The sequence below is a fragment of the Chionomys nivalis genome, chromosome 3 (genome assembly GCF_950005125.1).
Source record: "Chionomys nivalis chromosome 3, mChiNiv1.1, whole genome shotgun sequence".
NCBI lineage: Eukaryota > Metazoa > Chordata > Mammalia > Rodentia > Cricetidae > Chionomys > Chionomys nivalis.
The window spans coordinates 73,295,776-73,321,754 of NC_080088.1; the positions used below are offsets into that span (position 1 = coordinate 73,295,776).

The 25,979-nt window shown below is 47.3% G+C and overlaps 3 protein-coding genes across 7 annotated transcripts in view; 1 reads left to right on the top strand and 2 right to left on the bottom strand.

The window, feature by feature from the left end:
• On the bottom strand, window positions 1-10,915 carry Psmd2 (proteasome 26S subunit ubiquitin receptor, non-ATPase 2). The gene is made up of 21 exons (XM_057764420.1): window positions 10,734-10,915; window positions 10,281-10,337; window positions 9,836-10,000; window positions 8,146-8,267; window positions 7,779-8,003; window positions 7,353-7,511; window positions 7,044-7,188; window positions 6,838-6,898; window positions 6,300-6,446; window positions 6,072-6,178; window positions 5,186-5,313; window positions 4,767-4,854; window positions 3,759-3,921; window positions 3,539-3,640; window positions 3,215-3,360; window positions 2,880-2,963; window positions 1,435-1,603; window positions 1,261-1,355; window positions 1,007-1,133; window positions 496-614; window positions 1-332 (listed from the first exon to the last, which is right to left on the bottom strand). Exons 1-21 carry the CDS (start codon window positions 10,866-10,868, stop codon window positions 150-152), a joined length of 2,727 nt encoding a protein of 908 aa, XP_057620403.1. The 5' UTR covers window positions 10,869-10,915; the 3' UTR covers window positions 1-149.
• A 1,348-nt stretch (window positions 10,916-12,263) lies between these two features.
• LOC130871308 (40S ribosomal protein S13-like) lies at window positions 12,264-12,755 on the top strand. Its single transcript, XM_057764663.1, has one exon. The coding sequence runs from the start codon at window positions 12,300-12,302 to the stop codon at window positions 12,753-12,755; it is 456 nt and encodes a 151-aa protein (XP_057620646.1). The 5' UTR covers window positions 12,264-12,299.
• A 4,507-nt stretch (window positions 12,756-17,262) lies between these two features.
• Ece2 (endothelin converting enzyme 2) overlaps window positions 17,263-25,979 on the bottom strand; it is a 37,371-nt gene continuing 28,654 nt past the window's right edge. For 3 of the 5 annotated variants that reach the window (XM_057764423.1, XM_057764424.1, XM_057764422.1), the window contains exons 8-19: window positions 25,733-25,921; window positions 24,811-24,953; window positions 24,335-24,449; window positions 22,748-22,858; window positions 20,796-20,894; window positions 20,618-20,695; window positions 19,788-19,891; window positions 19,506-19,616; window positions 19,314-19,381; window positions 18,960-19,150; window positions 18,777-18,872; window positions 17,268-18,123 (exon numbers count right to left, since the gene is read on the bottom strand). In XM_057764423.1, the coding sequence (XP_057620406.1) occupies window positions 17,947-18,123; window positions 18,777-18,872; window positions 18,960-19,150; window positions 19,314-19,381; window positions 19,506-19,616; window positions 19,788-19,891; window positions 20,618-20,695; window positions 20,796-20,894; window positions 22,748-22,858; window positions 24,335-24,449; window positions 24,811-24,953; window positions 25,733-25,921 (1,482 nt within the window). In that variant the 3' untranslated portion in view covers window positions 17,268-17,946. Of the gene's footprint in view, window positions 18,124-18,776; window positions 18,873-18,959; window positions 19,151-19,313; window positions 19,382-19,505; window positions 19,617-19,787; window positions 19,892-20,617; window positions 20,696-20,795; window positions 20,895-22,747; window positions 22,859-24,334; window positions 24,450-24,810; window positions 24,954-25,732; window positions 25,922-25,979 lie in introns of all 5 variants that reach the window. The other 2 variants (XM_057764427.1, XM_057764421.1) reach the window with 2 other exon arrangements.

Genomic DNA, 25,979 nt, shown 5'->3' on the forward strand with positions numbered 1-25,979 from the left:
ATAAAGGTCTTTATTCAACAAAGTTATCTTACTTAGTAACAAAACAACAAGAGGTAACAATTCCCCCAAAGATCTGGAACAGTATCCACCCCTGGCAGGCAGCATGGCCTGCTAAAAATCAGTTGCAGCCCAGGGTCTCTAGTGGCCACTTAAAGGTCATAGTTGGGGTTCTTCCGGAGGATAACAAAACCTTCCAGAATGGGGGTAACGGGAAGAAACTCCTCAGTGGCCAATTCTGCCCGTTCCCCATGGGCCAACAACACCGGCGTTGTGTGTGTCTGGAACCCTGTGATCGTTTTAGGCTTTCCAGCCTGGCCCACCACATCCACTGCCTGTGGGATGAGAAAATTGGAGTAAAGGGTTTCCAGAAGGGAGAGAAACAATATCCCCCAACTCCCCTCATTGTCCACACCAGCGTGTCAAAAAGGATTGTACATACACTGTCCAACTTCTATGATATACACTGAGCCCTCCTTTCTCTACCCAGTTCCTCACCTGACCCACACGGACAGAAACTGGCAATGGTCGCAGCTCCTCATCAAATGTAACCAGCATTCGGGGCTGCATGGCAGCCACCAGCCCATACAATACATAGTGTGATTTGCCTAGAATGACTGAGGGAAGGAAGCACAAAGAACAATGACTTGTAGACACTGGGGCAAACCTGGCCTGAACTTTAGGAATTTATCCCAGCCCTGACCCACTCATCTACTAAGACAAAATTCTGTTCTTTGTATGCTAAGCCACATCCCTAGCCCAAGATGCTTCTACCCTTCCTTGCTCACATCCCTAAGCCTGAAAATCACTTTTCCTAGTCACTTAGGCACTGATTCCTCGTGAAATCTTTTGGGCCAGATCATTAAGTGTGAGAAGTTAAAGTCTCAGGAGGCCTCCCACAAGCTCAATGAACCTAGAAAAACAGAGCTAACTTGGCATCTTGATCCTGACTGACAAGGTGGCCCTGCTAAGGACACAAGGCACATGTGCAGCAGGAATAGGAACTCACTGTTTCGGACATCCAAGAAGGAAACAAGCACAGTGAGCAGACCGGCCACAGCTACTTGACTCATGAGCTGCCGATCACTGTGGTAGGGGCAGAGGGTCAGTGTGCCCTTCCCTAAATGTGTCAGACCCTGCAAAACAAACAGAAGTTGAGAAGTCAAAGCTTGGAAAAAAATATTCCCTTCCCTCTCAGGCCGTCCTACGTCCCAACAGGTACTGCTGCTGCCACACTAGAAAAAGGAGACTCCTATTCTTTACCTGTGCCAAGCGCACCATGAAGAGGTTATTGGGGTCCTTGGCGTGATACTGGGCTAACTGGCGCAACATTGCAGCCAGACGAGCATTATTGGTACCTAGAAAAAGGAAACATTACCAAAACTTACAAAAAGAACCTTCAATCTTTCAGTCTGTTCAAGATTTTCCTGTACTTACCACTGCCCACCATGCCCATGGCAAAAATGGAGTTATAGGAAACTTCTGGATCAGCATCATGAGAGAATTTGCTTAGAGTATCCAGGATGTTGAGTCGAGGATTTGAAACAGAGATTAGTGCCAGTGCTAAAGGTACAGCACGGCGGAGGGTGGGCTCCCCATACCTCAGCTGGTGAAAAAAAAAGAAACAAAACAATGGCATTAGAGAACAGGGTAAAACAAGCTCAGGGCTGAGGCAGCTACATGGGTAAGACTGTCTGCGTGAAGACCTCAGGTTGAATACCTAGGACCAATAGAAAAGGCAGACCAGCAGTGCAGACATCCACAGTTCCAATGCTATTAGAAAGAGGTGTGCAGACAGAGCAGCTCTGGAAGCTCTAGGACCAGCTAGCCTGGTGTACTCAGAGGAGAAATGTATGAGATTGTGATGGTTTGAATAGAAATGGTCCTTACAGGCTGATATATTTGAGCGGCTGGTCATTAGGAAGTGGCAATACTAACAGATTAGGAGGTGTGGCCTTGTTAGAGTAGGTGTGGCTTTGTTGGAAGAAATGTGTCACTGGGGGTGGGATTTGTAGTTTCAAAAGCCCAAGTCAGGTCCAGAGTCTCTCTGCCTGCTGCCTATGGATCCAGTTGTAGAACTCTCAGCTATTCTCTAAGTTCTCAACCTGTAGGCTGCAATCCCTATGAGGTTGAATGACCCTTTCACAGGGTCACCTAAGCCCACTGGAAAACAGATGTTCACATTACACTTCATAACAGTAGGCAAAATTAGTTATGAAGTAGCAACAAAAATCTTTTTTTTTTTTTTTTTTTGAGACAGGGTTTCTCTGTGGTTTTGGAGCCTGACCTGGAACTAGCTCTTGTAGACCAGGCTAGTTTCGAACTCACAGAGATCCGCCTGCCTCTGCCTCCCGAGTGCTGGGATTAAAGGCGTGTGCCACCATCGCCCGGCGAAAAATTATTTTTTATATCTGAGGCCACCATAACATGAGGACTGTAGCAATAGGAATGTTGAGAACCACTGTTTAACACCATGTCTGCCTGCGCTGCCATGCTTCCCATCATGCTAATAATGGACTACTAAACCTCGGAGCTGTAAGCAAGACCCACTTAAATGCTCTCCTTTCTAAGAGTTGCCATGGTCATGGTGTCTCTTCACAGGAATAGAACCCTGTCTTAGACAAGGTCTAGGCACCTCTTGGCATTTACATATGAGTATGTGTGGCAAACCAAGTTCAATTACAGAAACAGGCTAATGGATCAAAAGGGACTTACTTCTCCACCAATTTCTATCAAGGAACTCTAAATCACCAAAGCTAGAATTAGCCAGGGATAAAGTGTGCCATGGTGGTGACTCAGACATCATGCATGTTTAAGGCCTTGGGTTTAATCCCAAGTAATGCACACACGCACCATATTCTAGTGTACTCTGTGCTACTCACCAAGTGACCAAAGGTTCGTAACGCCATCTCTGCACCGATCTCTTCCCCCATAGCAATAAGTGCAATCCCCAGAACAGCTACTCCCTGCAATTCCAGAGGCACAAATACCCAGTAAGTTCCAGGAACAAAAACCAAGTCACTAAACTTGACCCATGGCTCATCTACAAAGAGCTATGCTGGAAGGAACACCTTGCCCTTCATGGACAAAACTCAGTCCTGCTAGTCTGTCATGTGGCAGTACCTAGGGAAGGAAGCAGAGGCCAAAACAAAGCTAACTCCGCTCCATCCCTCCTATGTACGCTTCTCTTTTCTCAGAGTGTCTGCTGGTCCCACACCTGATGTGCTCCCATGTCAGCAGGGGCTTCCTTCTTGTCCTTGTCCTTCTTCTCCTTCTTGTCCTTGTCCTCCTCCTTGTCCTTGGAGTCAAAGTGCTCACTACAGATGTGGAGGAGCTGCTGCACCTTCAGCACATTCCCAGAGCCTTCAATGGGGTAGCGAGTGAAGATATAAAAATGAAAAGACAGCAAGAAAAAGTATATTCTGTAAATACAAGAAGCCTTTAAAAAAATCTAAAGAGCAGAAAGAAAGACAAAGGAGAAACAACCTGAGAAGAAAAGGTCAAGAGAAAAGTGAAGATGCTGAGAAACTGAGGCACAAACCTGCATAGGCACATACATCCACCAGAGTGTTCGCAAAGCTGCGGAATGGCTCCGATACAACCTCCAGTGCAGCCAGGATTGCCTCAATAGCTTCACCCTTCCCTACAGGAGATTCAAAGAGTCCAAGGACACTGGTCTGTATCCCGCTTAGTCTGACGCATAAACCCTCCAACTGTGTCCAATTACTGTCAGGCCTTTGATAAAATAAACATTCCCTCACCCAGGTGATTAAGGCCCAGGCCAAGAGGAAGCCAACGAGCATAGGTATCCTTGAGCTCAGTCTCCGACTTCTCCATGATAGTCTGAAGGATGGTGGAAGTGACATCCCCATTGCAGGATCCCACAGCTATCATCCCACAAGCTAGAGCCGTCACACCTGCTACCTAGAAATAAGAAAATAAGCATCATACACAGTAAAATGTCCTTTTGTTTTCTTTGAGACAGGAACTCACTATGTAGACTAGAATGTGCTGGATTCAAGTGTATACCACCATTCCCAACCACAATAAGGTACTAAAATGCTTGCTTATGTATCTTTATTCAAAACCCAATTCTTCTGGTCCACTGTAAGCTATTCTTCCTAACCATACTGGGTAATTATTTCTATAAAATCAGTGAATACTTACTGACATGTCAGACACTGTGCCAAGCCATTTGCATACTATTTTATTACATTTACTTACTTAGTATTCACATACACAAAGTACATGTGTGAAGTCAGAGAACAATTTGCAAGTCAGTTCTCTCCTTCTACCATACAGTCATCAGGCTTGCCTGGAATCCCAACAGCCCTAGTTCGGCATACCTCTATACATTTAGTCCTTACAACTCCATAAGATAGGTGATAGGAAAAAAACCCTTAACTTCAGAGTTTCTCTTCCTTATAACTATGTGGTTTGACTGGGGTTTCAGAGGCTGAGGCTCAGTACAATATAACGTAACACCAAGTTTCATTGGGGTTCTAAATTCTAGTCTGTCCTTTTCCCCATTTTCGAGGGAGTGGGAGTGGGGTAGGATAAGAGTAACAGGGTACTTGATACACAATTTATTCTGTAGCCCAGGCTGGCCTGGAACTCACAGAAATTTTCCTGCCTCAATCTCCCAAGCTCTGAGATAAGAGACATGTGCCATCACACACAGCTTGAAATTGCAGTTCTAAGAGATTGTACTGAGGTGTTCCCCAACCCCAACACACCTCCCCTACCTTTTCCACTAGAAAATTACTCACCTCCATGCTGGACTTGGAATCTCCCATCACGGGCAGCAGCAGTGTTAGAACGTCTTCCCGATTGGAGCCAGCATAGGCCAAACCTAGTCTACAGAGTCAGGAGATAAAGTCCCCAACATATACCCAGGAACAAAGTAAAAAAGAACAAAAGTAGAACTGGTCACCAACACATTCACCAAGAGTCAGATATTCAATGGCACATGGAAGTCTTTAGCAATATTTTCTCTATAGAGTATGAAGCTGAGCACTCGCAGAAAGAGAAGGTGCCTAAGAAACAGAAGAATTTAAATGTAGACAGATATAGACGGATGGATGGATGGATGGATGGATAGATGATAGATAGATAGATAGATAGATAGATAGATAGATAGATAGATAGATAGATAGATAGATAAGGGAAGAGCAGCAAGAAACCTTACCCAAAGATGGAACCAAGTCTCATGGTATTGCTGCTATGGAGAACATAATCTGAAAGCAGTGCCAGAGCAGGGTCACACTCATTTCGGACCCCAGAGTTCACGATACCACAGGCAAGAAGGGCTCCCGACTGGAAAAAGCAAGCACATGCTTTATTAGGGTATCTTCCCTCTTAACTACGAAGTGTGCAGCATGGCCTCTCTGTGGCACCTGCCTTACCTGGAATAAAAAACGGGGCATGCCCCATGTGGTGGTTTGAATTGAGACTGGTCCCCATAGGCTCATATATTTGAATGTTTGGTCCCTAGTTGGTGAAATTGTTCTGGGTAGGATTAGGAGATGTGGCCTTATTGGAGGAAGTGTGTCACCACGGGTGGGCTTTGAAGTTTCAAAACCCCAGAAAATGCCCACTATCTCTCCTTGCCTCCAAGGATAAGATGTAAGCTTTCAGCTATTGCCCTAGCACCATTCCTGCCTGCCTGCTGTCATATTCCCACAATGACGGTAATAGACTGACCCTCTGAAGCTATAAGCAAGCCCCCAATTAAATACTTTCTTCTTCTTTGATTCTTTTGTTTGTTTGTTTGTTTTGTTTTGTTTTTAGAGACAGGGTTTCTCTGTGTAGCCTTGGCTGTCCTGAAATCTGTTCTGTAGAACAAACTGGTCTCGAACTCACAGAGATCTGCCTTGCCTGCTTCTGCCTTCTGAGTACTGGGATTAAAGGCATGTACCACTACCGCCCAGCTAAAATACATTCTTTGTAAGTAATCTTGGTCATGGTGTCTCTTCCCAGAGATAGAAAGTAACTAAGACACCTCATCAATAAAAAGGAGGCACTAGAACATGAGAAGAAAAAGTCCCCAATGAATAAATTTTGAACGGACTAACCTTGATATAGTCCTCAGAGGAGTACAGGTACTTGTCAATCTGGGTGAGGCCACCATCCACATCCCACAGCAGAATCATGCCAAGGGACGCAGCAGCACTTAACATCCCTATGACAAGGAAGAGCATCAGCTTTAGAAGAGTGTACCCAAAGAAACAGCTCCCCTCGGAAACTGATGTGGGTTCTTCTCAGTTAACACCTGACTGCATGACAAAAAGAGAAAATTATACCATGGTCCTTGTTCTTGTACAGCCATTTGTTGCCATCATCAGTCAGCAGTTTATCTTGACCAAAGGCTGCATTCACAAAACCATTCACAAAAGAGGAGGCCAGGTTCATCCGGGCGGAATCCACCTGAGAGCCACTGCCACCAAACCCTGTACAAGGGGAGAAAGGAGAGGCAGTTTAGCATAGGACCTGAAAGAAACACAGTTTGGTAGGCAGTCCTCAATTTTTTTGGTTGCTGTTATTGTTGTTTTGTCTTTTCGAGACAGGATTTCTCTGAGTAGCCTGGGCTGAACTGGAGTTTGCTCTGTACAGCAAGCTGGCCTTGAACTCTGAGATTTGCTTGCCTCTATCTCTCCCAAGTGCTGGGATCAAATGCATTCACTACCACCGCCCAGATTCAGTCCCTTAGTCTCCATCAGTAACCTAGACACAAAGTTCAAGGGAATTTGAAGTTCTTTATAAGTGGGTTAGCCAAGACGTTATTCCCAATATAACAGAAACAAGTAATAGTCCCTACAATCCCCACACAGAGCTACTCACTGTTATTCTCTAGGTGGGTTTTGTAGATGTCATCAGGCACCTTGGGCTCCATGATGTCCAGCTAAAGAGAAGCCAGAGGGTCACAACTGCCTTCCCAGTAATCCCCAATCTGTGCCTCCTGCCATCCAACTCAATAGCACTTTAACCAGGAGTCTAGTAAAAGGTATTTAAGAGGTATAATGACAGGTAAGAGCAGAGACTCTCACCTCCCGAGCTAAGGCCAAGAAGTTGCTGTTGAGCTGTACGTTGGACATGATCTCTGTGAGGTCTTCATACTCCTCCACGTCTTCACTCAGCTCCAGGAATACTCCATGCCGACCCAGCATGAATGCCATCTGCTTCTGTACCACCCTGTGGGGAGAGCCACCACACCTGCTCGTCCCACCTACTATGGGACAGAAAATCATCTCATGCTCTCCCCACAAACTGTCAAGTCTCTGATTTTCACACACACTCACGCACAAACTTATCTATTCCTTTACCAACTTCTCTACATACACATCTTCTCTACATACACATCCTTGCAGGAGGTGAAAATGTCTTCTACCAGTTCCATGTCATTGAGCATCAATGCCAATCTCAGAGCTTCAGGGAAACGGCTAAATTTTCGGAACACACCCAAGGCACAACGTAGTAGGGCAGAGTTCTCAGGTTCTGGTACGTAATTCACACAACTACAAAAGCAAACATAATAAAATTTGTCTTTCATTTAACTTATCTAATTCCTTTACCCAAATACATACTCAATGCCTACTATATACAAAGCAGTGTACTGTGTTCTAAGACACTAAGGAGACACACAAAGTTTCTGTCCTCAAGAAATTCATGGCATCACCAAGTAACTATAGCCTAAGGTGACCCTAAGATCACTCCGGGAGAACAGGAATGGACTAGTGCTGAAGAAGGCAGGCCTGATACCCTCCTCTGCCATGCTTGCTTACCTGGTGAGATACAGGCAGACCTTTGAGTATGCATTCTCGTCTATGTCCTTTTCCAGCATGTCTACCTGCTCAATTTCCATGAGCAGGTCACAAGCCTCATGCTCTGCATTATGAGCCATATTGTAGGGGACAATTTCCTTCACCAAGGTAAGCAATGGCTCCCGTTGTGCTTTCTCTGCATCATCCAGCTCTTGCCACTCCTTAGCCACTTCTCCTGCAAGATGTCTATGGATATACACAATTAGGGAAGCAGGTCCCTGAAGTCAAGGACCTCAGTATCTGGGGAATTCAATACATTGCTATTTCTCCAAACCAACAGAATTATGCCTCCAAGTCCCTTCACACTACCAAGAAGAAAATATCTTACCTGACATACTCGTGACCCCACGATGCCAATTCCTCCTGGGAGCCCACTAGCCGATACTTGAGGCATTCACGCTCACCACTCATGGTCATGGCCAAAACAGAGATGATGTCAGCAGCAAAACACTGCAAGGAAACCGATCTTTTAAGGTCAAAGCCAGCAGTCCAAGGAAAACAGTATGTGACATTACAGAATCAAGATCACTGTCCCCAAAATTCACCAATAAAATTCACTACATATTAGTGTCTATACTAAAAATTTCTATGTGATCTAAGCTAAGCCTCAGAGAAATCCTAAAGTGTTTTCTGTTGGTGTTGTTAGCTCCCTCTGAAGCCAACCTAACAAACAACAGGGAATTGGAGAAAGATAAAGGCTCCTAGACTTGAATTCATGGAGACAGTGGCTCTCATTACATTGCCCAGTTTGGTCTCACTCAAGAGATGCTAAATGCTAAATGGTGGGGATCAGAAGTACCCACCGTAACTAGCAGAAATTTTTATTTTAATAGTAAACTATTAAAAGGTTTTAATAAGCCAGGAGGTGGTAGTGAGTGCTTTTAATCCCAGCACTCTGGAGGCAGAAGCTGGCAGATTTCTGAGTTTGAGGGTTTATTAAAAAAAAAAAAAAAAAAAAAAAAAAAAGACCCATAATTTAGGGGTCTGAAGAACTGGCTCAACAGTCAAGAAAATACGCTGCTCTTGCAGAGGACCTGAGTTCAGTTCCCAGCACCCACACAAGGGTTCACAATAGTCTAACTCGAGTTCTAGGGGATCTGTTCCCTGCTTCTGGACTGCACAGACACTACATGCAGGTGGAGTACATACATCATACAGGCAGGCAGAACACTCATTCACATAGAGTAAAAATACATCTTTAATAAAATTTTCCATCTGGCAATGATGGTGCTTACCTTTAATCCCAGCACTCAGAAAAAGCAGAGGCAGACTGATCTCTGAGTTTGAGGTCATCCCGGTCTACAGAATGAGTTCCAGGTCAGCTATGGCTACACAGAAAAACCCTGTCTTGCGGGGGGCGGGGGGAAATCCATGATCTATTTCAATCAAGTAACTACTGCTTTATGATAGATGTAGGAGGTCAAGGACAAGAGCAAACTCATTAGGAGACTACTCAATAATCCACTCGAATTAAAAACTTCTGGGGCTGGAGAGAGGGCTCAGAAGTTAAGAGCACCAGTTGCTCTTCCATAGGACCCTAGTTCTATTCCCAGCACCCACATGGCAGCTCAACACTGCCTGTAACTCAGGGATCTGACATCCTCTTCTGGATTCTGCAGGCACCGAATGCACATACTGCACAGACACGCAGGCAAACCACCCACATGCATAAAATAAAATAAATAATAGCAAAAAGGAAAGAAAGAAAGAAAGAAAGAAAGAAAGAAAGAAAGAAAGAAAGAAAAAGGAAGGAAGGAAGGAAGTCAGTCAGGCATCATGCTGGTCTAGGCCTCTAATGCCAGCACTCCAGAGTCTAAAGCAAGAGGAGGAATGCCAGAGTCAAGCTCAGTCTAGGCACATGAGTCTGAGTTTGAGGTCAGCCTGGTTTATGGAGTGAGTTCCAGAGCCAGAGCTACACAGAAACTCTGTCTCCAAAAGAGAAAAGAAAAGAAAAGAAAAGAAAGAAAAGAGAAAAGGAATTCTTCAACTGGACAGACTCCCGCCATATTCTGAATTACCTTATTCTCCCCAGGGGCCATGTTCTCATAGATTTCCTTCAGTTTGCCATAGTGCGGACGCAGAAACTTGAGAGGCTTAGGTACTGAAGTCATGGAAGTTGTAGAAGAACGGATTTGTCTTCTCAGTTCCTCCAGAGCTGGTCGGTACAGGGATGTATCCTTTTCCTGATCAGGGGATGACAGGGTTCAGACCAAAAGGAGCCACATCCCTCCATATCATAACCCAGACATAATTAACCAATGCTTTGCTCAAAGACATAGCTGCTCTCTCAACTCCTGCAAACTGCCTGAGACGCCAGACCCCATTCAAACAACCTTTGTAACTGTGCCCGTGAATTAGCATGCTATCTTATATGCGATGTCTAGTTGTTGCCTCCAAATGAAATAGAGCAAACAAGTGGGAAACACCCGAATACACTCCCCCTCAAGTCCAATCTGGACTCACCCCGAGTCGCTCCACGAGCATCTCCAGTTCATCTTGAAGTTGTTTGTCCTCCTCAGACTGAACGGTTGGGGGAAGAAGCTCATTAAACCAAAGAACCCTAACCACATTCCCCTCCCATTCACCCCGGGACAGGTGGAGAGTGTGAATGTAGCCTCAGGAGGGGCCAGATGGACAAGAAACGGGAGTAGGGTGTCAAACAACCCCGCTGAAAAGGCAGTCTAGCCAGGCAGGCTCTCCTTGAAGGCCGTTCTAGAAAATTACGGCGAAGACCCACGAAGTGGTGGTGAGGGTCGCAGGGGCTGGCAGTCCGTAATGAGGGGGGCATCAGGGCAGGGTCTCCCCATTCTGTGTCTCCCGGGTGCGGTGGGTCGTAGGGAGTCGGGCCCGAGGCCTTCAAGGCAGCAGTGACTCAGCCCAAGGCCTCCTCCTCGGGCTCCCGAAGCTGAGGCTCACCAGCTCCTGCTCTTTGTCTTTGTCCCCGGTATCCCGTCTCTCCTTGCCGCTCGACTTCTCGTCCGCGCCAGCGGGAGCCGTTGCTGAGGGTTGTTGGGACTGCACCGGCGTCTTGTCTCGTCCACCCTCCTCCATCTCTACCACCACTGCCGGCCTGCTGCGCGCGCACCTGCTCGCACCGCCCCTTTTCCCAGACGGCCTCGCGCCTCGTCCTCTGGACCGGAAACGCTCAGTCGATTCCGGGCCCCGCCTCCTGAGGCAGGCCGGAAATTACAGATCCGGCCTCCAGCTCGGACCGCTAGTGTTGTGTTTCGGTGTCTCTGAACTCAGTCCTCGGTGGAACTGCCTAGCTCTCCTTTGCGGTAGCTTCACCTCAGCTGGATGCATGGTGCGACAAACGGACGAGACTCTTGAACTCTTGACTGAGATCTGTGCGACGGCCTCACACCGATCTGGAATAGTAACCAACATTCCCCTCTCAAGGATGAGTGGTGCTGCCTGAAGCTTACTTATTTATTAGCGCGGGGTAGCCTCAAGGTCGCTATATAGCAGAGAATGACTTTAAACCTCAGGTCCTGCCTCTGCCTCGGAAGTGCTGGCTTGCAGACATGAACCGCCACCCCGCTGCTGCTGATCTTTAAAAGCTATCACTTTTTCACTCAGTGCTGCATTCTAGGCATAACAATGTCCACTCCCAGCCTCTCGACAGAAAGTGGACACCCCGTAGTTGCGCTGCCTGTTCTGTCTTTAGGATGACCATACATTTTCATGCTTGCTTTAGTTCTCTATCAGGAATCTCTACCAGTTTCTGTTTCTATGACTTCTATCATAGACCTTGGAATACACACCCTCGTCTGTCTGTATAGATGTACACATAGATATCAGTACGTTGGAGATGCACTGGATTTTGTGCCATAAATCAGTTTATCAAACAGCGGATGAGTTCAGATGAAGATTATGTGAAAAGATGTTGGGATAAATTGCAACTTTTTTGTAGGTATAAATTGATTGTTTTTGAAAGAAAAACTTGGAAAGATGAGAGAAACTCGAGCTTTAGAAAATATTAAAATTGAGTTTTGGCCAGACGGTGGTGCCCACCATTAGTCCCAGCACTCAGGAAGCAGAGGCGAGCAGATCTCTGTGAGTTTGAGGCAAGCCTGGTCTAGAGTGATTCCAGGACACCCAAGGTTATACAGATAAACTCTGATGTGAAGAAACGAAAAACAAAGCAGAACAAATTCTGTCATGTACCAGCTGTGTTGTGTTGTTTGGTTAAGCTACCTAAACTCAGCCTGTATTCAACTATGTGAAGTATGAAACGTTTCCCTTGTAAGAACAAAAGGAGGGGCTGGAGAGATGACTCAGCAGTTAAGAGCATTGGCTGCTCTTCTGGAAGACCTGGGTTCAATTCCCAGCACCCACGTGGCAGTTCTCTGCTGCCTAGAACTCAAGGTCCAGGAAACTCAACACTCGCACATAGACATACATGCAGAAAAACACCAATGCACATAAAATAAAACTAATTTAAAAAAAAAAAAAAAAAGAGGCTGCCAGACCTCCGCCATCATGGGTCGCATGCACTCTCCCGGGAAGGGCCTGTCCCAGTCGGCGCTGCCCTACCGCCGCAGCGTCCCCACGTGGCTGAAGCTGACGTCTGACGATGTGAAGGAACAGATTTACAAATTGGCTAAGAAAGGCCTCCCTCCCTCCCAGACAGGTGTGATCCCGAGGGACTCGCACGGTGTGGCCCAGGTCCGTTTTGTGACTGGTAATAAAATCTTGAGAATCCTTAAATCCAAAGGCCTTGCCCCTGATCTCCCTGAGGATCTCTACCATTTGATTAAGAAGGCAGTCGCTGTACGAAAGCATGTTGAGAGGAACAGAAAGGATAAGGATGCTAAATTCCCCCTGATTCTGATAGAGAGCAGAATTCACCGGCTGGCTCGTTACTATAAGACCAAGCGGGTCCTCCCACCCAACTGGAAATATGAGTCATCCACAGCCTCTACTTTGGTGGTGTAAATTCCCTTGTATACACAAGCAATAAAATCACTTTGAATAAAAAAAAAAAAAGAACAAAATAAGTCATTAAATACGTTTAAGCCAGGCATGGTGACTCACTTTTTTTGTTTGTTTGTTACCCTGTTGAATTAAAAAAAAAAAAAGTCTAACATAATTCTCCCCACAAGTACCATAGACAATCTTATCAAAAACCCAATGCCAGGCATAGGAAACCTTTAGAGTCAGGGGAGTCCAAGAGACTTCTAAAACTATGAGCTTTTGCTGTCGTTCTTGGTTGCCTTCCAGAGCTTGAAGGTAAGGCTTTCTTTGTGAGGACACCACACGCTTCACAGGACTTGGAGGAACTGGGTGGACCTGACCTGGAAGCCTTCTCCCTGGGTACTAGCTCTCCTAGTGTCTGAAGGTCCTGTGCAAGCTGCCAAGGAGAAAAGCAATCAAGAGTCCTCCCCAACTGTAAAGGGTACGAACTGCAATGACCAGCTCAGTGTGATATTTCCCGGGGTACAATAGTGGCATTTATATTTGGGGGTAACCAACAACCGCCTAATTGGACTTGTGGACCACTCAATAGGAGGGAATTCATGCCAAGCACTGTAAACCTAGCCAACAAGGATTGCCATTTTCTGTATGTGATATTTTCCCAATAGCCAGATGTTTTGTGGAGATTTTTACTGCTAACTTTAAGAATGACAGCAGATGTTTCATTCACTCTTTATTACCGCCACCCAGGTGGAAATTGTATTATGTCCCTTCCACTTATATTCTGATCATCCTAACCATTTAATATTTCTGAATATTCTCCACCCCTCCAAGCTGTCTTTCCGAGTGGTTATTCCATCTGTAAGGAATGCCCTTCTGTTTTCAGTTGGGAAATTCTACCATCCTCTGAGCTCCAGCTCAATGTTCCCTTCCTTTTTCCTTCCTTGCTTCTCGGGTTATGCATTTCTCCCGAGATCCACCATACATTTGACACATCTCTCTCTCACACCTTGTACTCTGAGCTCCTGGAGGGCAAGGAACTATATCTGGCTAATCTTTGTATCCTTAGTACCCAGCTAATGCCTGGTTTGAAGCAGGTCTTTATTTTTTTTTATTTTATTTATTTATTTTTTTTTTGGTTTTTCGAGACAGGGTTTCTCTGTGGTTTTGGAGCCTGTCCTGGAACTAGCACTTGTAGACCAGGCTGGTCTCGAACTCACAGAGATCCACCTGCCTCTGCCTCCCAAGTGCTGGGATTAAAGGCGTGCGCCACCACCGCCCGGCTTGAAGCAGGTCTTAACAAACATTTAACAGATAGCTGGCTTTGCATTGGTCTTTAGGTCATTTTTTTTTTTTTTTTTTTTTTTTTTTTTTTTTTTTTTGGTTTTTTCGAGACAGGGTTTCTCTGTGGTTTTGGAGCCTGTCCTGGAACTAGCTCTTGTAGACCAGGCTGGTCTCGAACTCACAGAGATCCGCCTGCCTCTGCCTCCCGAGTGCTGGGATTAAAGGCGCGTGCCACCACCGCCCGGCGGTCATTTTTGTATATAGTAAGAATTTGGGGTTTCTCCCTGGAGCCCAGAGCAATGAATTAGAAAATTGTCAGGATTCTCCACTAGTAAACCATGGGAGTCCCTTTGAAATTGAGCTTATTTTTAAGAAGTACTCTCTTCTAGTAATATTTCTAGAGTTTTATCAAGGTGAAATCATGTTTATTGGCAGGCTTCCTTATTTTGGTTGGGATGAGTTACCCAATGGGATAACATAGATGGTCCAGTATTGTTCATTTTCTCTTCTGCCTCAACACAACAGACTATATAACAGAAGCCATCATTCATCAACTTGACAGGGCTCTTCAGGCGAAGATCACATCCACTACCTGATGTTCATTTTGTCATACCTCTGGAACCAGGTCCCTGCAGAGTGCCCCTGCTGTAACTTCGATTCACTGGGCATAACTTTCTTGTAGCTACCTGGTTGTGCAGGTGCCTGGCCCAGGAGACTTGTGTTGCATGGAAATGCACCTGCTGCTGGTGATGGTCCCTCTCAGCCTGAAGAATCTGGCTGGAAGACAGATGTCTGTATTTGACTTACAAGATTAACAGTGGTGCTGTAGGCACCCAAGAGTTTTTTTGTCAGACAGGGCTGGCCTCAAGTTCATATCTCTAGCCGACGATGATCTCGAAAGTCTGATCCTTCTTTGTCCACCTTATGACCTATGATTACGTGAACGCATGCATGTCAAAGTGCACATCTCTGTGGAGTAGGTTTTCTTCTTCCACCCAAATGTGGGTTCTGTGGCTCAAACTCACGTTAACCACTGGGTTATCTCGCTGGCCCCAATCAGGGTTTTTGTCTTGTTTTGTTTAAACAGGGTCTCATCATGTAGCTGGGCTGAAATCACAAAAATAAAACAAACAAAAAAACCCACCTACTTCTGCCCCTTCCCAAGTGCTGGCATTACAGGTGTGTGATACCACACTTGGCCTAATCCAGGTCTCAATGCAAGGCAAAGTTTTATCTTGCCAAGTATCAGTGTGCACTAACATTGTGAGTCTTACCCTATGCTCGACAGCCAAGTTCCAGACGTTATTTATTAGTATCTCTTCGGATTCTGGAATCTGCAGAGCCCATAAAGGCATTTCCCCCGGTATGCAGATGAACCTAGAACCTCATTCATGTTAGGCAAGCAGTCTACCACTGAGCTACAGTCTTAGGCCTTTGACATTATTTTGAGACAGTGTCTTACTAAGTTATTCAAACTGGCCTCTGACATCCCCCTGCCTCAGCCTTCCAAATAGATAGGATTAAAATCCTGTATCATTATGCCTGGGTTGAATTTCTCTTTCAAGGCATTGAAGCTGAATGGTCTCAGAAATAATCTTACCCAGTCCACTTATTTTACAGACTGCTGAGACACCAAGACCCAAAGAGGGAATGAGCCCTGCCTGGTGTCATACGCTAGTGGGTGACAGAAGCTGGCACCAGAGCCAGTTCTCCAGAAATGAAAGCTCTCCTCTTCCCAACACACTTTGCCATCTACCCTGTAGTTGAAGTAGAGGGTCAGACCTAGCAGTGTGGGTCAGTGGTTCAAAAGACATCTTGTTCCTTCTGCCCTCCTTCGGTAAGCAGCTAGCACATGCAGATAATATGACATGGCCCCAGATGGGAACAGCCTGGCCCACTGAAAAACTGGGGTAGGACACAGGTTGTGGGATACATATTAGTGACATATCTGAGAGACGAGAGACACCAGAAGCAATTACAATGAGCCCTCATTCTGTTCTTTGCAAGCCTGACAAACTCACCCCTGCTTGCACCTCCAGGAGCATTCGTGTGTGTGTGTGTGTGTGTGTGTGTGTGATTGGCGCTGGGAATTGAACTCACGACCTCAGGAAGAGCAGCTACTGCTCTTAACCTCTGAGCCATCTCTTCAGTCCCGACTCGTGTGTGTCGATTGGACTCTTTCCACTGTTTTGCTGTCATTCTCACTCTACAGATGAAGAAACTGAGGCTTACCAGGTTTGGGTCATAATTATCAGAGCCCCCGTTTCAATTCAGATTTCTTTGGCTGCAGTAATAGGGGCTGGGGCTAGGTCTGCATCATGGGAGCAGAGCACTGGCGGTGGCTGTGGGGGCATGAGTTTGTGAGCATGAAAGTGAAAGGACAGAGACCATTTTATCCCCAGTGCCTGAGACACAAATTACTGGTAGCCAATATATCATTCGAAAGCAAACCTAAAGAACAATAAAAGTTGGGTGGGATGGCAAACGCCTTTAATCCCAGCGGTTTGGAGACAGAAGCAGGGAGTTCAAAGCCAACCTGATCTACAGAGCGAGATCCAAGCCAGCCAGGGCTATATAGTGAGATCCTGTCTCAAAAACACAAAAACCAAGCTGACCTGACCATATACTCCCCAGATTCAGTGACAGGATGGCCACAGAGGCAGTGGGGAGCTGCAGACCCTTCTAGCTGTGGAGCACGTACTGTGAGGGAACAGACCCAACTGTGTTCCTCTCTCCACATTTGCCTCCCTTGGACTTCAAGTCTCAGTCCCCTATTTCTGCAAGTAAGCCAGTATCGGAAGAATTACTACTGTATTGTTGTGGTGGTTTGAAGGTAATTGCGCCCCCACCACAAGCGCATGGGGAGTAGCACTATGAGGAGGTGTGGCCTTGTTGGAGGAAGTGTGTCACTGTGGGGGTGGGCTTTGAAACTTTATATATCCTCAAGCCACTCCCAGTGACTCGGTTCATTTCCTGTTGCCTTCTGATCAAGATGTAGAACTCTCAGCTCCTTCTCTAGCACCATGTCCGCTGTGTGCCACCATGTCCTGCCATGATGATATGGACTAAACCTCTGAAACTGTAAGCCACCCCCATAAAATGTTTTCCTTTATAGGAGTTGCCGTGGTCACGGTGTCTCTTCACAGCAACAGAAATCCCTAATTAAGACTATTGTAGTTGCTCAAATGTTGACCGGATGAGAGGATGAATAAGGAAAGGGAGAACTGAAGGAAGAGACAGGCTGACTGATATGGTTCTATTTATTAGCAAAGGGTCCTATAAAGCCAAGACCACACCCTCCCCACCCTCTGCCCTGCAAAAATAAACACTTTCCTTTTTCTACTAGATCTGCTCTTCTGTCTGGCCCAGGGACGAGCGGCCAAGCCCAAGACTCGCGCCCTAAGACACCGGGAACCAGCACGAACTGTGCACACGCATTTCTCCCTCTCACCCGAGAGCCCTTGGCCTTCCATTTGAGTTCAGTTGCTCTGTCGTTGAGGGGAGCAGCAGTACTAGGAGGAGCACAAGGAACATGGGGGGGGGAGACTGAGGGTGGGGGTGAAGGGAGTTGAGCTCATTTCTATATAGTCTGAGTGTGCCTGGGAGAGATGGGCATGCCCCAGGCATAGCCTCTTGGTTCCCAAATTAAGTAAGCTTGGAGCCAAGGGATGGAACCCTCTTTGTAGGAACTGGCACTCTGCCTAGACGTCCTCCAGGGTGACGCATGAGAGAATGTCACAGTGAATGGGGGGATCTCTGCTAGAGGCACTGGCGCCCCCAAAGCAGAGGCACGATGTGGTGATGGTGGGGACTAGATTCATGTCCCTTGTGGTGTGGAGAGACAACCATACCAACTGATCTTTACTTTCTCCTAACTTGGAAGCCGCGGTCCCTGGCCACAGTTGCCCATTTCTCTCCCAACCCGGGTCTACCACACCTCACATAGCTGCCCTGGGTTCATAGGGGAGCCGACAGGGCAGCCGAAGTGCCGAAGGAAGTCACGGGAGTTGGAGAGAGTGCCCAGCACTCGGAAACGGGCAGGGCTATGGGGGTCGGTCACCAGCCCCTCGTGAGAGCTCTCTGGTGTGCGGACCGAGCACCACACCTGCGGGCCAGGACAGACATGGGGACATATGGTGTCTAGTGTGGAGCTGAATTAAGCCATAGCTGCAGCTACAGCAGAGCCATCTTGGTCCAGCTGGTGAGCTCAGGAATTGTCAGGGCCACTGCAGGAGGCTTGGCCAGCTCCAAGGGAGGGCAACATGGCTCCTCATTTCCTCGAAGCCCCTAAAGAGCACCTGGACACTGGGTAACCCAGCATGGGCATGGCTGTGGGGAAAGGCTGAGCCCTTTATAGATTACTCGCTGTGGTTCAAAGTATTTGAAACAGGTCCTGCCTGGACACTAACTCTGCTTCTTATTTTATTCCTGGGTGACCCTGAACAAGATATTTTGTATTCCCAAACTACAGTTTCTCCGCATTCCTCCACAGTAATAGGAGGGGACCAATGCTTGCTCCTATACATTCCACTAAAGTCAGCGGCCCTTCCCTTTCAAATACAATCCCGCAGAAGACCTAGCTCTGCAGGCTACTTTCATGGGCTCTGGACACCGGGCTTCCTCTCAATGCACTTCCCAGGCAGCAACTGTGGCCCCATTTCCCAGCGCCTTTCCTGCATAACCCCAGCTTCTGCTTCTAATGGCATTCTTTGGAGGGAACGAATAGGAGACATAACCAGTTCTCCCAAGGGGCCATACCTGGGCAAATCCCACAAAGAACAGCTGGTGATTGGTGAGCCCGACAGCCGGCAGCTGCTGCTCTTCCCCATGCGTCCGCAACCATGCTTCGTAAGCCTAGGGGAATAATAAGAAGCAAATCCACCAGCGCCCACCTGCTTTCCCAAGCGCCCTTCTACAGCCTGGGAGACCTTGGCCACTCACATTGTAAGCAGCCTTCAGGCCCCCGTTATCAGCGATGTTTTCCCCCAGTGTCTGGAGTCCGTTGAGTCTCTCTCCATTGACCTTGTACTGGCTGTACTGTTCTTCCATGCAGGCTGTATGATTCTGGAAAGCCGTCAGTGACTCATTCTGCCACCATGGACGCAGATTCCCTTCTTTGTCGTACTCACGGCCTGGGAAGAGTTCGTCTTTGCATTCCATCAATAGGACAACTCATCCGCAGGGGATCAAATGTCCCAACCAACCCTGACAAGACGACATCAGGACCCCTAAGGCTTGTCCCCAATATCCCAAATCCCTGCAGTAGTCACTGGAAATTCTAGACCAAGTCCCTACCTTGGTCATCAAAGGCATGTGTCAACTCATGGCCCATCACCACGCCGATGCCACCAAAGTTCAAGGCCCTAGTACATGAGGAATGTTGAATAAGGACATGGCAGGAGCATCTCCTGGTTCCCCGCCAGTTCTTCTCCCGGTTCGCCCACAGGGCCAGGTGCCAGCACCCAGACCCTCCTGCCCCAGACACACTTTGGGTGATTGTGAGCATAGAAGGGAGCCTGCAGGATGCCAGCGGGGAAGACGATTTCATTCTTGGTTGGAAGATAGTAAGCATTGACAGTCTGGGGCGTCATGCTCCACCTGGGGGAGGAAGATGGAGGCTAGCGTTCCTTCTCTCCTCATGCTGCCCAGCCCGACAGCCCAGGCCTGCCCTGCCTACCTCCTGCAAGGGCCTTGGGCCACTCCTCTTCCCACCCCCAGAAGCCCTGGTCTACCTCTCCAGCTGCCCCTTGTCTGCCCGCCCATTCTCACTGGTCTCGGCTGGGAGGTTTGCGGAGCTGGTCAGCCATCACCTTAGCAGAGAAGTTGTACAGATTCAACATGTTTTGGAAAAAAGAGTCTTCAGAGACTTCATACTGTGGGAACAGTGGAAGAAAGAAAGCCAGAGACAGCATGTTGGAGAAGGGGAGAGTCCCGGCAGGACCTCTCCAAGCAAATCCCAGTCTCCTCCGCTGTGAAATGGAAGGAAACAGCTAACTGACAGTGTGTTAAAGGTACTTAGGTTTCGAGTGCTGTTCTGGAGTCTCACTGTTAGAACTTGCTGTGAGGACCAGGCTGACTTCGAACTCACTGCTTCCTGAGTGCTGCTGGGATTAAAAACATGGGCCACCACCATGCCCAGCTTCCCCCTTCCCCAATACAGGGTTTCTCTGTGTAGTGCAGGCTGTCTGGAACCTGATGTGTGGACCAGGCTGGGCTTGAACTCAGAGATCTGCCTGCCTCTAGGACTAAAGGTGTGTTCCACCACTGCCTGACATTGTTTTTTAACATACATTCCTTTGCTCTTATCACCCTCTGAGATGAGCACTACTGAAGCCCCATTTTACAGACGAAACTGAGGCCCAAAGCCATCCTGTCCAAAGATTACACGGTAGAAACATGATCGCGTTCTCCAGATTGCCACACTCATTAACGCTATATTTTATTACCATCAGGCCCATGTCTGGCATAGAACCCATACTTAATCAATCTAATTACTTGTCTCTACTCTATTGAGGAGTGCTTAAACTTTGATTACTGAGGCCGGGAAATAATGGTCCATGACTCTGAGGAAGGTTAGTGCTGTGAACAAAGATACTCACCCCATCATAAACATCATCAAGCTCTTTGGGCTCCAAGATGAAGTCAGGGAAACCAATCATATCATAGATGGCATCTGCCTGAAGAGACCATGTTAAGGGTTTTCCCTCCCTGCGCCCAGCAAAACTGTATTGTCTATTACCACCTCAAGATGGCGCCCCAGACACAGCCATGGCTCACTTTCTCCTTGGCTGCCAGCCGGGTCTTCTCATCCATCCAAACCAGCTCTCCCAGGGTCTCCTCAAATGCTGACCGGATTTCGCTGATCATTCCCTCGGCCTGGGAGGGAGAGTCACAGGTCAACCTCCCCCAGCAGCACTTACTGCCTCCCTGCTTCCCATCCACCCTCAGGTGCCATCTGGGTCTATCTGGGAGGATTAGGAAGATTCCTGAAGAAAGGCTGCCCAGCAGGGAGGGTGAGATGTACTGTAGGTGACAATATTGTTATTGTGGGTGACTTTTTGCTAATTAATTCAATAAACATTTGAGTTGGCAGTTAGGTAAATTAATATCATAGCTTCATATACTACGCTGATTTTTATCTGGATATGAACAAAATGCATGAACAGAAGTTGTACAATTGAAAATTGAAGAAAACCAAACGTCTGTAATCTCATCACACAGCTGTCTTCTTTTAATAATCTGGCTATTCCTAGTGTTTTTTTTTTTTTTTTTTTTTTTTTGGTTTTTCGAGACAGGGTTTCTTTGTGGTTGTGGAGCCTGTCCTGGAACTAGCTCTTGTAGACCAGGCTGGTCTCAAACTCACAGAGATCCGCCTGCCTCTGCCTCCCGAGTGCTGGGATTAAAGGCGTGCGCCACCACCGCCCGGCCCTAGTGTTTTTTTTTTTTTTTTTTTTGGTTTTTCGAGACAGGGTTTCTCTGTGGCTTTGGAACCTGTCCTGGAACTAGCTCTGTAGACCAGGCTGGTCTCGAACTCACAGAGATCCGCCTGCCTCTGCCTCCCGAGTGCTGGGATTAAAGGCGTGCGCCACCACCGCCCGGCCCTAGTGTTTTTCCTAGCCCAGAAAGTCATACAAAATATGGAGCTGTGTTATGCAATGTGTATATATTTGTGCAATCTACTTTTTTCCTGCTTAAAAATGTACCACTATACCAGGTATAGGAGGTAGAAGCAGAAGGACCATCACAAGTCTGAGGCCAGCCTGGTCTACAATAGTGAATACCAGGCTAGCCTCAGCTCATGCTTGGGTTTCTCGCTTGGGGGTAACAAACTTAGCAAGCACATTAAGGGCTTCAGATGCAATACTGGCACCATCAGTCTAAACAGTAAAGCCAGGCATAGTTGTTTAATTTAAAAAATAAATTTTAGCTGGGCAGTGGTGGTGCATGCCTTTTAATCCCCAGCACTTGGGAGGCAGAGGCAGGTGAATCTCTGAGTTCAAGGCCAACCTGGTCTACAGAGTGAGTTTCAAGACAGCCAGAGCTACACAAAGACCTTGTTTTCAAAAAAAATTAAAAAATAAGTAATGTATCTTCAGTTTAAAAGTAGAATCATGGGACTGGGGAGATGACTCAGGGGTTGGGAGCACTGGCTACTCAACCAGAGGACACAGGTTCAATTCCCAGCACCCACATGGTAGTTAACAACTGTCTATAACTCCAAGATCTGACACCCTCGTCCAGACATACATTCAGGCAAAACACCATTCACAAAAAATAAAAGTAAATTAATTAAAAACTGAAAGTGGAATCCTATTCCATCCTATTGTCATTTATTTCTCTTTCACGCCATGGCTGGACATTTCAGCTTGTTTCATCTCTCCCTACAAACAGCTCCCCCACAAACGTCTACTATTTAAGCATGCCTATTATTATCTCTTAGCATTATTTTTGGTAATTATATAGGTAACATAAATCCAGTATAATAATTCACACAATTACAGAAAACTAAGGAATTCTCCACCCAATCTGCTGTTTAGTGAACCCCTTTCCTGGGTTTTCTATGTATGTATATATATGACCATCAGACTTTTTTTTTGGTTTTTCGAGACAGGGTTTCTCTGTGGTTTTGGAGCCTTTCCTGGAACTAGCTCTTGTAGACCAGGCTAGTCTTGAAGACCATCAGACTTTTAAACAAATCAAAGGGTAGTTTTAGAAGCCTGAAGACTCACGATTTCCTTGCTTTGTCGGTCAAATGTGGCCTTCACAAAGAGCGAGCCCAGAGCGAAGCCAAGGGCATCATCTGTATTGGAGATGCAGGTCTGCCACCTCGGTGTACAGGACTGTAAAGGGACAAACAGCAGGGTGCCCAGAGTGAGCACTGACCTCTGGTCTGAAGGCCTCTCTCCTTCTCTGGGGCGAAGCCTCTCAGCTGGGCAACAGACGCTTGGGGCGCCGTTTCTCCTCCAGACTCCAGAGACAAGTAAGGTAATATCTCAAACTACTACGAGCCCAGAAGCAAAGCTTCAGCAGAAAAGACATAGGCAAGGCTCCCACTCCACGCTCAGTTCTTACTCCATCTATGTTCCTAATAGTCGTCCGTGGATTTCAGATGTTTCTTTTTTATTATTTTTACTTATTTAGGGTGGGGGACACTCTGGCCTACCACGGTCCAAATGCGGAGGTCAGAAGTCAACCTAAAGGAGCCACCACGTGGGTCTTGGTGGCAAGTCTCTTCACCAGCTGTTCTGAGCTATCTTTTTTGTTTTGTTTTGTTTTTTTGAGACAGCATTTCTCTGGGTAGCTTGAACTATCCTGGAACTTGCTCTGTAGACTAGGCCGGTCTCAAACTCATAGAGATCCACCTGCCTCTGCCTCCCAAGTGCTGGGATTAAAGGTGTGCACCACCACTGCCCGGTTGTTCTGGAGCAAGCTTGCTGGATCTTTGCTCTCTGTTCTACAATCTGGGCTTCTATGCCATCAGTCCACCTGAAACCTGGACATCATCCTAGCTCCCTTGTTGCCTCCCTCCCAATTCAGTCCGCCACTAGTTACTACTGGCTCATCCTAGCCATTTCTTGTGTGGCCTCTCACCAGTTTCCTGTCCTGTAACAGTCATCACTTGTCACAGTCAGACTTCTTAACATAACTGCCATGGATGTCGCATGCCTACCTTACCAAACTCAGTCTGCAGCCCTGTTCTCAAGCTCCTACCAGAACCCCTGCAAACGCACCCAGCTCCTCCAGTCCTCTGTGAATTTGCGTATGTGTTTCTTATGCCAGGAATGCCTTCCTCCCCCACTTTCTCAGGAGTTTATTCCTCACAGAGCATCTGAGAAAGTGTTCCTCCTCCATGGTTCCCCACATAGAGTGTGCCTCTTCCAGCTTGGGCTTTATGAGACAGAGGAGGTTTTCACTCAATAAGCACAATTAATACTCTCAGAATATACACACTTGTTGGTACTTTTACTTCCCATACGTCATGGGGATTCTTAAAATGAAGACCAGTACATGATCATCTTCATCCTCCTCATCAAAGCCGGATGCCTATGCACACCACCTGCCAACATTCACTTAAGCAGCCTGGAAACTTATTCCTGTTACAGACGAGGAAACGGAGCACAGCAACTTGCTCACATCCCCAGGGTGCCATAGGCTTAAATATGAAAGAACTAAGACTGGAAACCACAACAGCTTGATTCCGAGCTCTGTATTCCGCACCGTGTGCTCATGTACCACGAAGAACTGTTCCTGACACCCTGTGAGCAGGTAGCACTAGCCAGGGCGGTTCAGAAAGGAAGCAGAGTCAGGTAGCCCACCTTCTTGGTGCCATAGAGGGTCTCCAGCAGCTTCTCCTGCGCAGACTCAAAGCGCTGGTCAAGGCTTGAGGTCGTCTTCTGCACCAGGTTCCAAATCAGATAATTGTTCAGGATGCTATTTCCATGCCAGAAGATAAGGAAAGACATGTGGGGAACCCTTTCCATTCCCAGCCAGTCCCCTGGACCATGCGGGCTATGGGACTCCTTGAGAGGAGCACCTGGGACACAGGCGCCTGCAGAAATCAGCTGGGAGCAAAGTGCTGGCCTAGAGGTCACAGACGGACACCCTGGAACTGCCTAGGGGAAGAGTCCACAGACATTCTGCTTGAAGTTTGGAAGGTTCGGGGCCTGATCACTCGGTCTGTGTGCCAATTCACTGTGGTTGGTCCTTCCAGAAAACCCCAGAGCCTTGAGTCCCCTCCAATACCAGTCCCGCCCCGCCACCCCCGCCTGTCCCTCCCACTCCCCAGTCCCACCTTGGTTCTGTGCGGTTGATGAGTTCCGACACCTGCTGTAAATACCCGGTCCCGTACACCACCACAGGCTCAGAATCCCCCAGCTCGAGTGGAGACAACAAGAAAGACAGGAACTCCAGCCAGTCCATGGAGGGTGCTAGAGCCTGAAAGCAGAAACTCTTCAGGCTTCCCTGCTTTCCCACTGGGCTCCCAACAGACTCTCCCCCACTGATTTACTATAGCCTGGGCAGCCTTCCCATCGCCATAGTAACAGTTACTGGCTGTTTGGGGACCCCTTCCTGCAATAAGTGCTTTTCCAGGCCTGAATGCCCTGCAGTCTGGGAGCCTAACCACTTATTATACGAGGAAAGCCACTATGTGTGATACTCAGCTTGGGCACAGAAATTCAAATATTTTCATGCTGGTTGATAAAACACCACTTCCCCAACACGTCCCACATACCTGGCCTCTCTCTAGCATCTCCTTTCCCAGTCTTTCCGTAATTCATTACCAAAAGGGTTGGTACAGGAGGGGGATTAGGAGATACTTCCATACACATTCTGATTATTTTGTAGATATCTCATCAATTTGTTTTTCCCTTTGCTTCCTTGTTCACTTGGTTTGGAACTCACAGAAATCCTTCTGCCTCAGTCTCCCAAATGTTGGGGTTATAGGTGTGAAGTACTATGCCTGTCTGGCTAAACATTTTAAATACAAGCTCTGTAGTCCTGGACAACAGGAAAGAGACTAAAGGATGGCCTTGAGAGAGGTGGCTTAAAATGTTGACCATCTTTCTTTCCAGGGTAGCCATACACATCTGGAAACCTCACAACATCAGGAAACGGGAAGGACTGGCTGCCTCGGGAGGATAAGGAAACGGGCGGGGTGGTCTCTGTCAAGGGCTGCCCTCTCCCTAACATCTCTAGCACCCTGCCTAGCCCACCTGCAGCTCCGAGATGCTCATCTTGTGATAGATCTTCTCTTCATCGCGTCGCTGGTCCTGGGGCACAGTGATGTTAGCCAGTTGTATCTCCAGCTCCAGAACTTGCTGCATCTGCTCCCGGGTAGAGGCTGGCTGTCCACCCAGCAGCACTCCCAGCTCCTCCATGTAGTCCAGGTAGGCTGTGAGCACCTGCGAAAGCCCCAGTCATCCCAAAGTCAGCCGCAAGCCCTGCTCAAGCCTAAGGTCT

Excerpts from the sequence above, each read along its gene's own strand:
- Psmd2 (XM_057764420.1), bottom strand. The coding sequence starts at position 10,868 with ATGGAGGAGGGTGGACGAGACAAGACGCCGGTGCAGTCCCAACAACCC. Across the intron at positions 8,268-9,835 it reads TGGCCCCTGGGGAGAATAAG|TGTTTTGCTGCTGACATCAT; the intron begins GTAATTCAGAAT and ends GTTTCCTTGCAG. Across the intron at positions 333-495 it reads TTTCTGTCCGTGTGGGTCAG|GCAGTGGATGTGGTGGGCCA; the intron begins GTGAGGAACTGG and ends CTCATCCCACAG.
- LOC130871308 (XM_057764663.1), top strand. The coding sequence starts at position 12,300 with ATGGGTCGCATGCACTCTCCCGGGAAGGGCCTGTCCCAGTCGGCGCTG.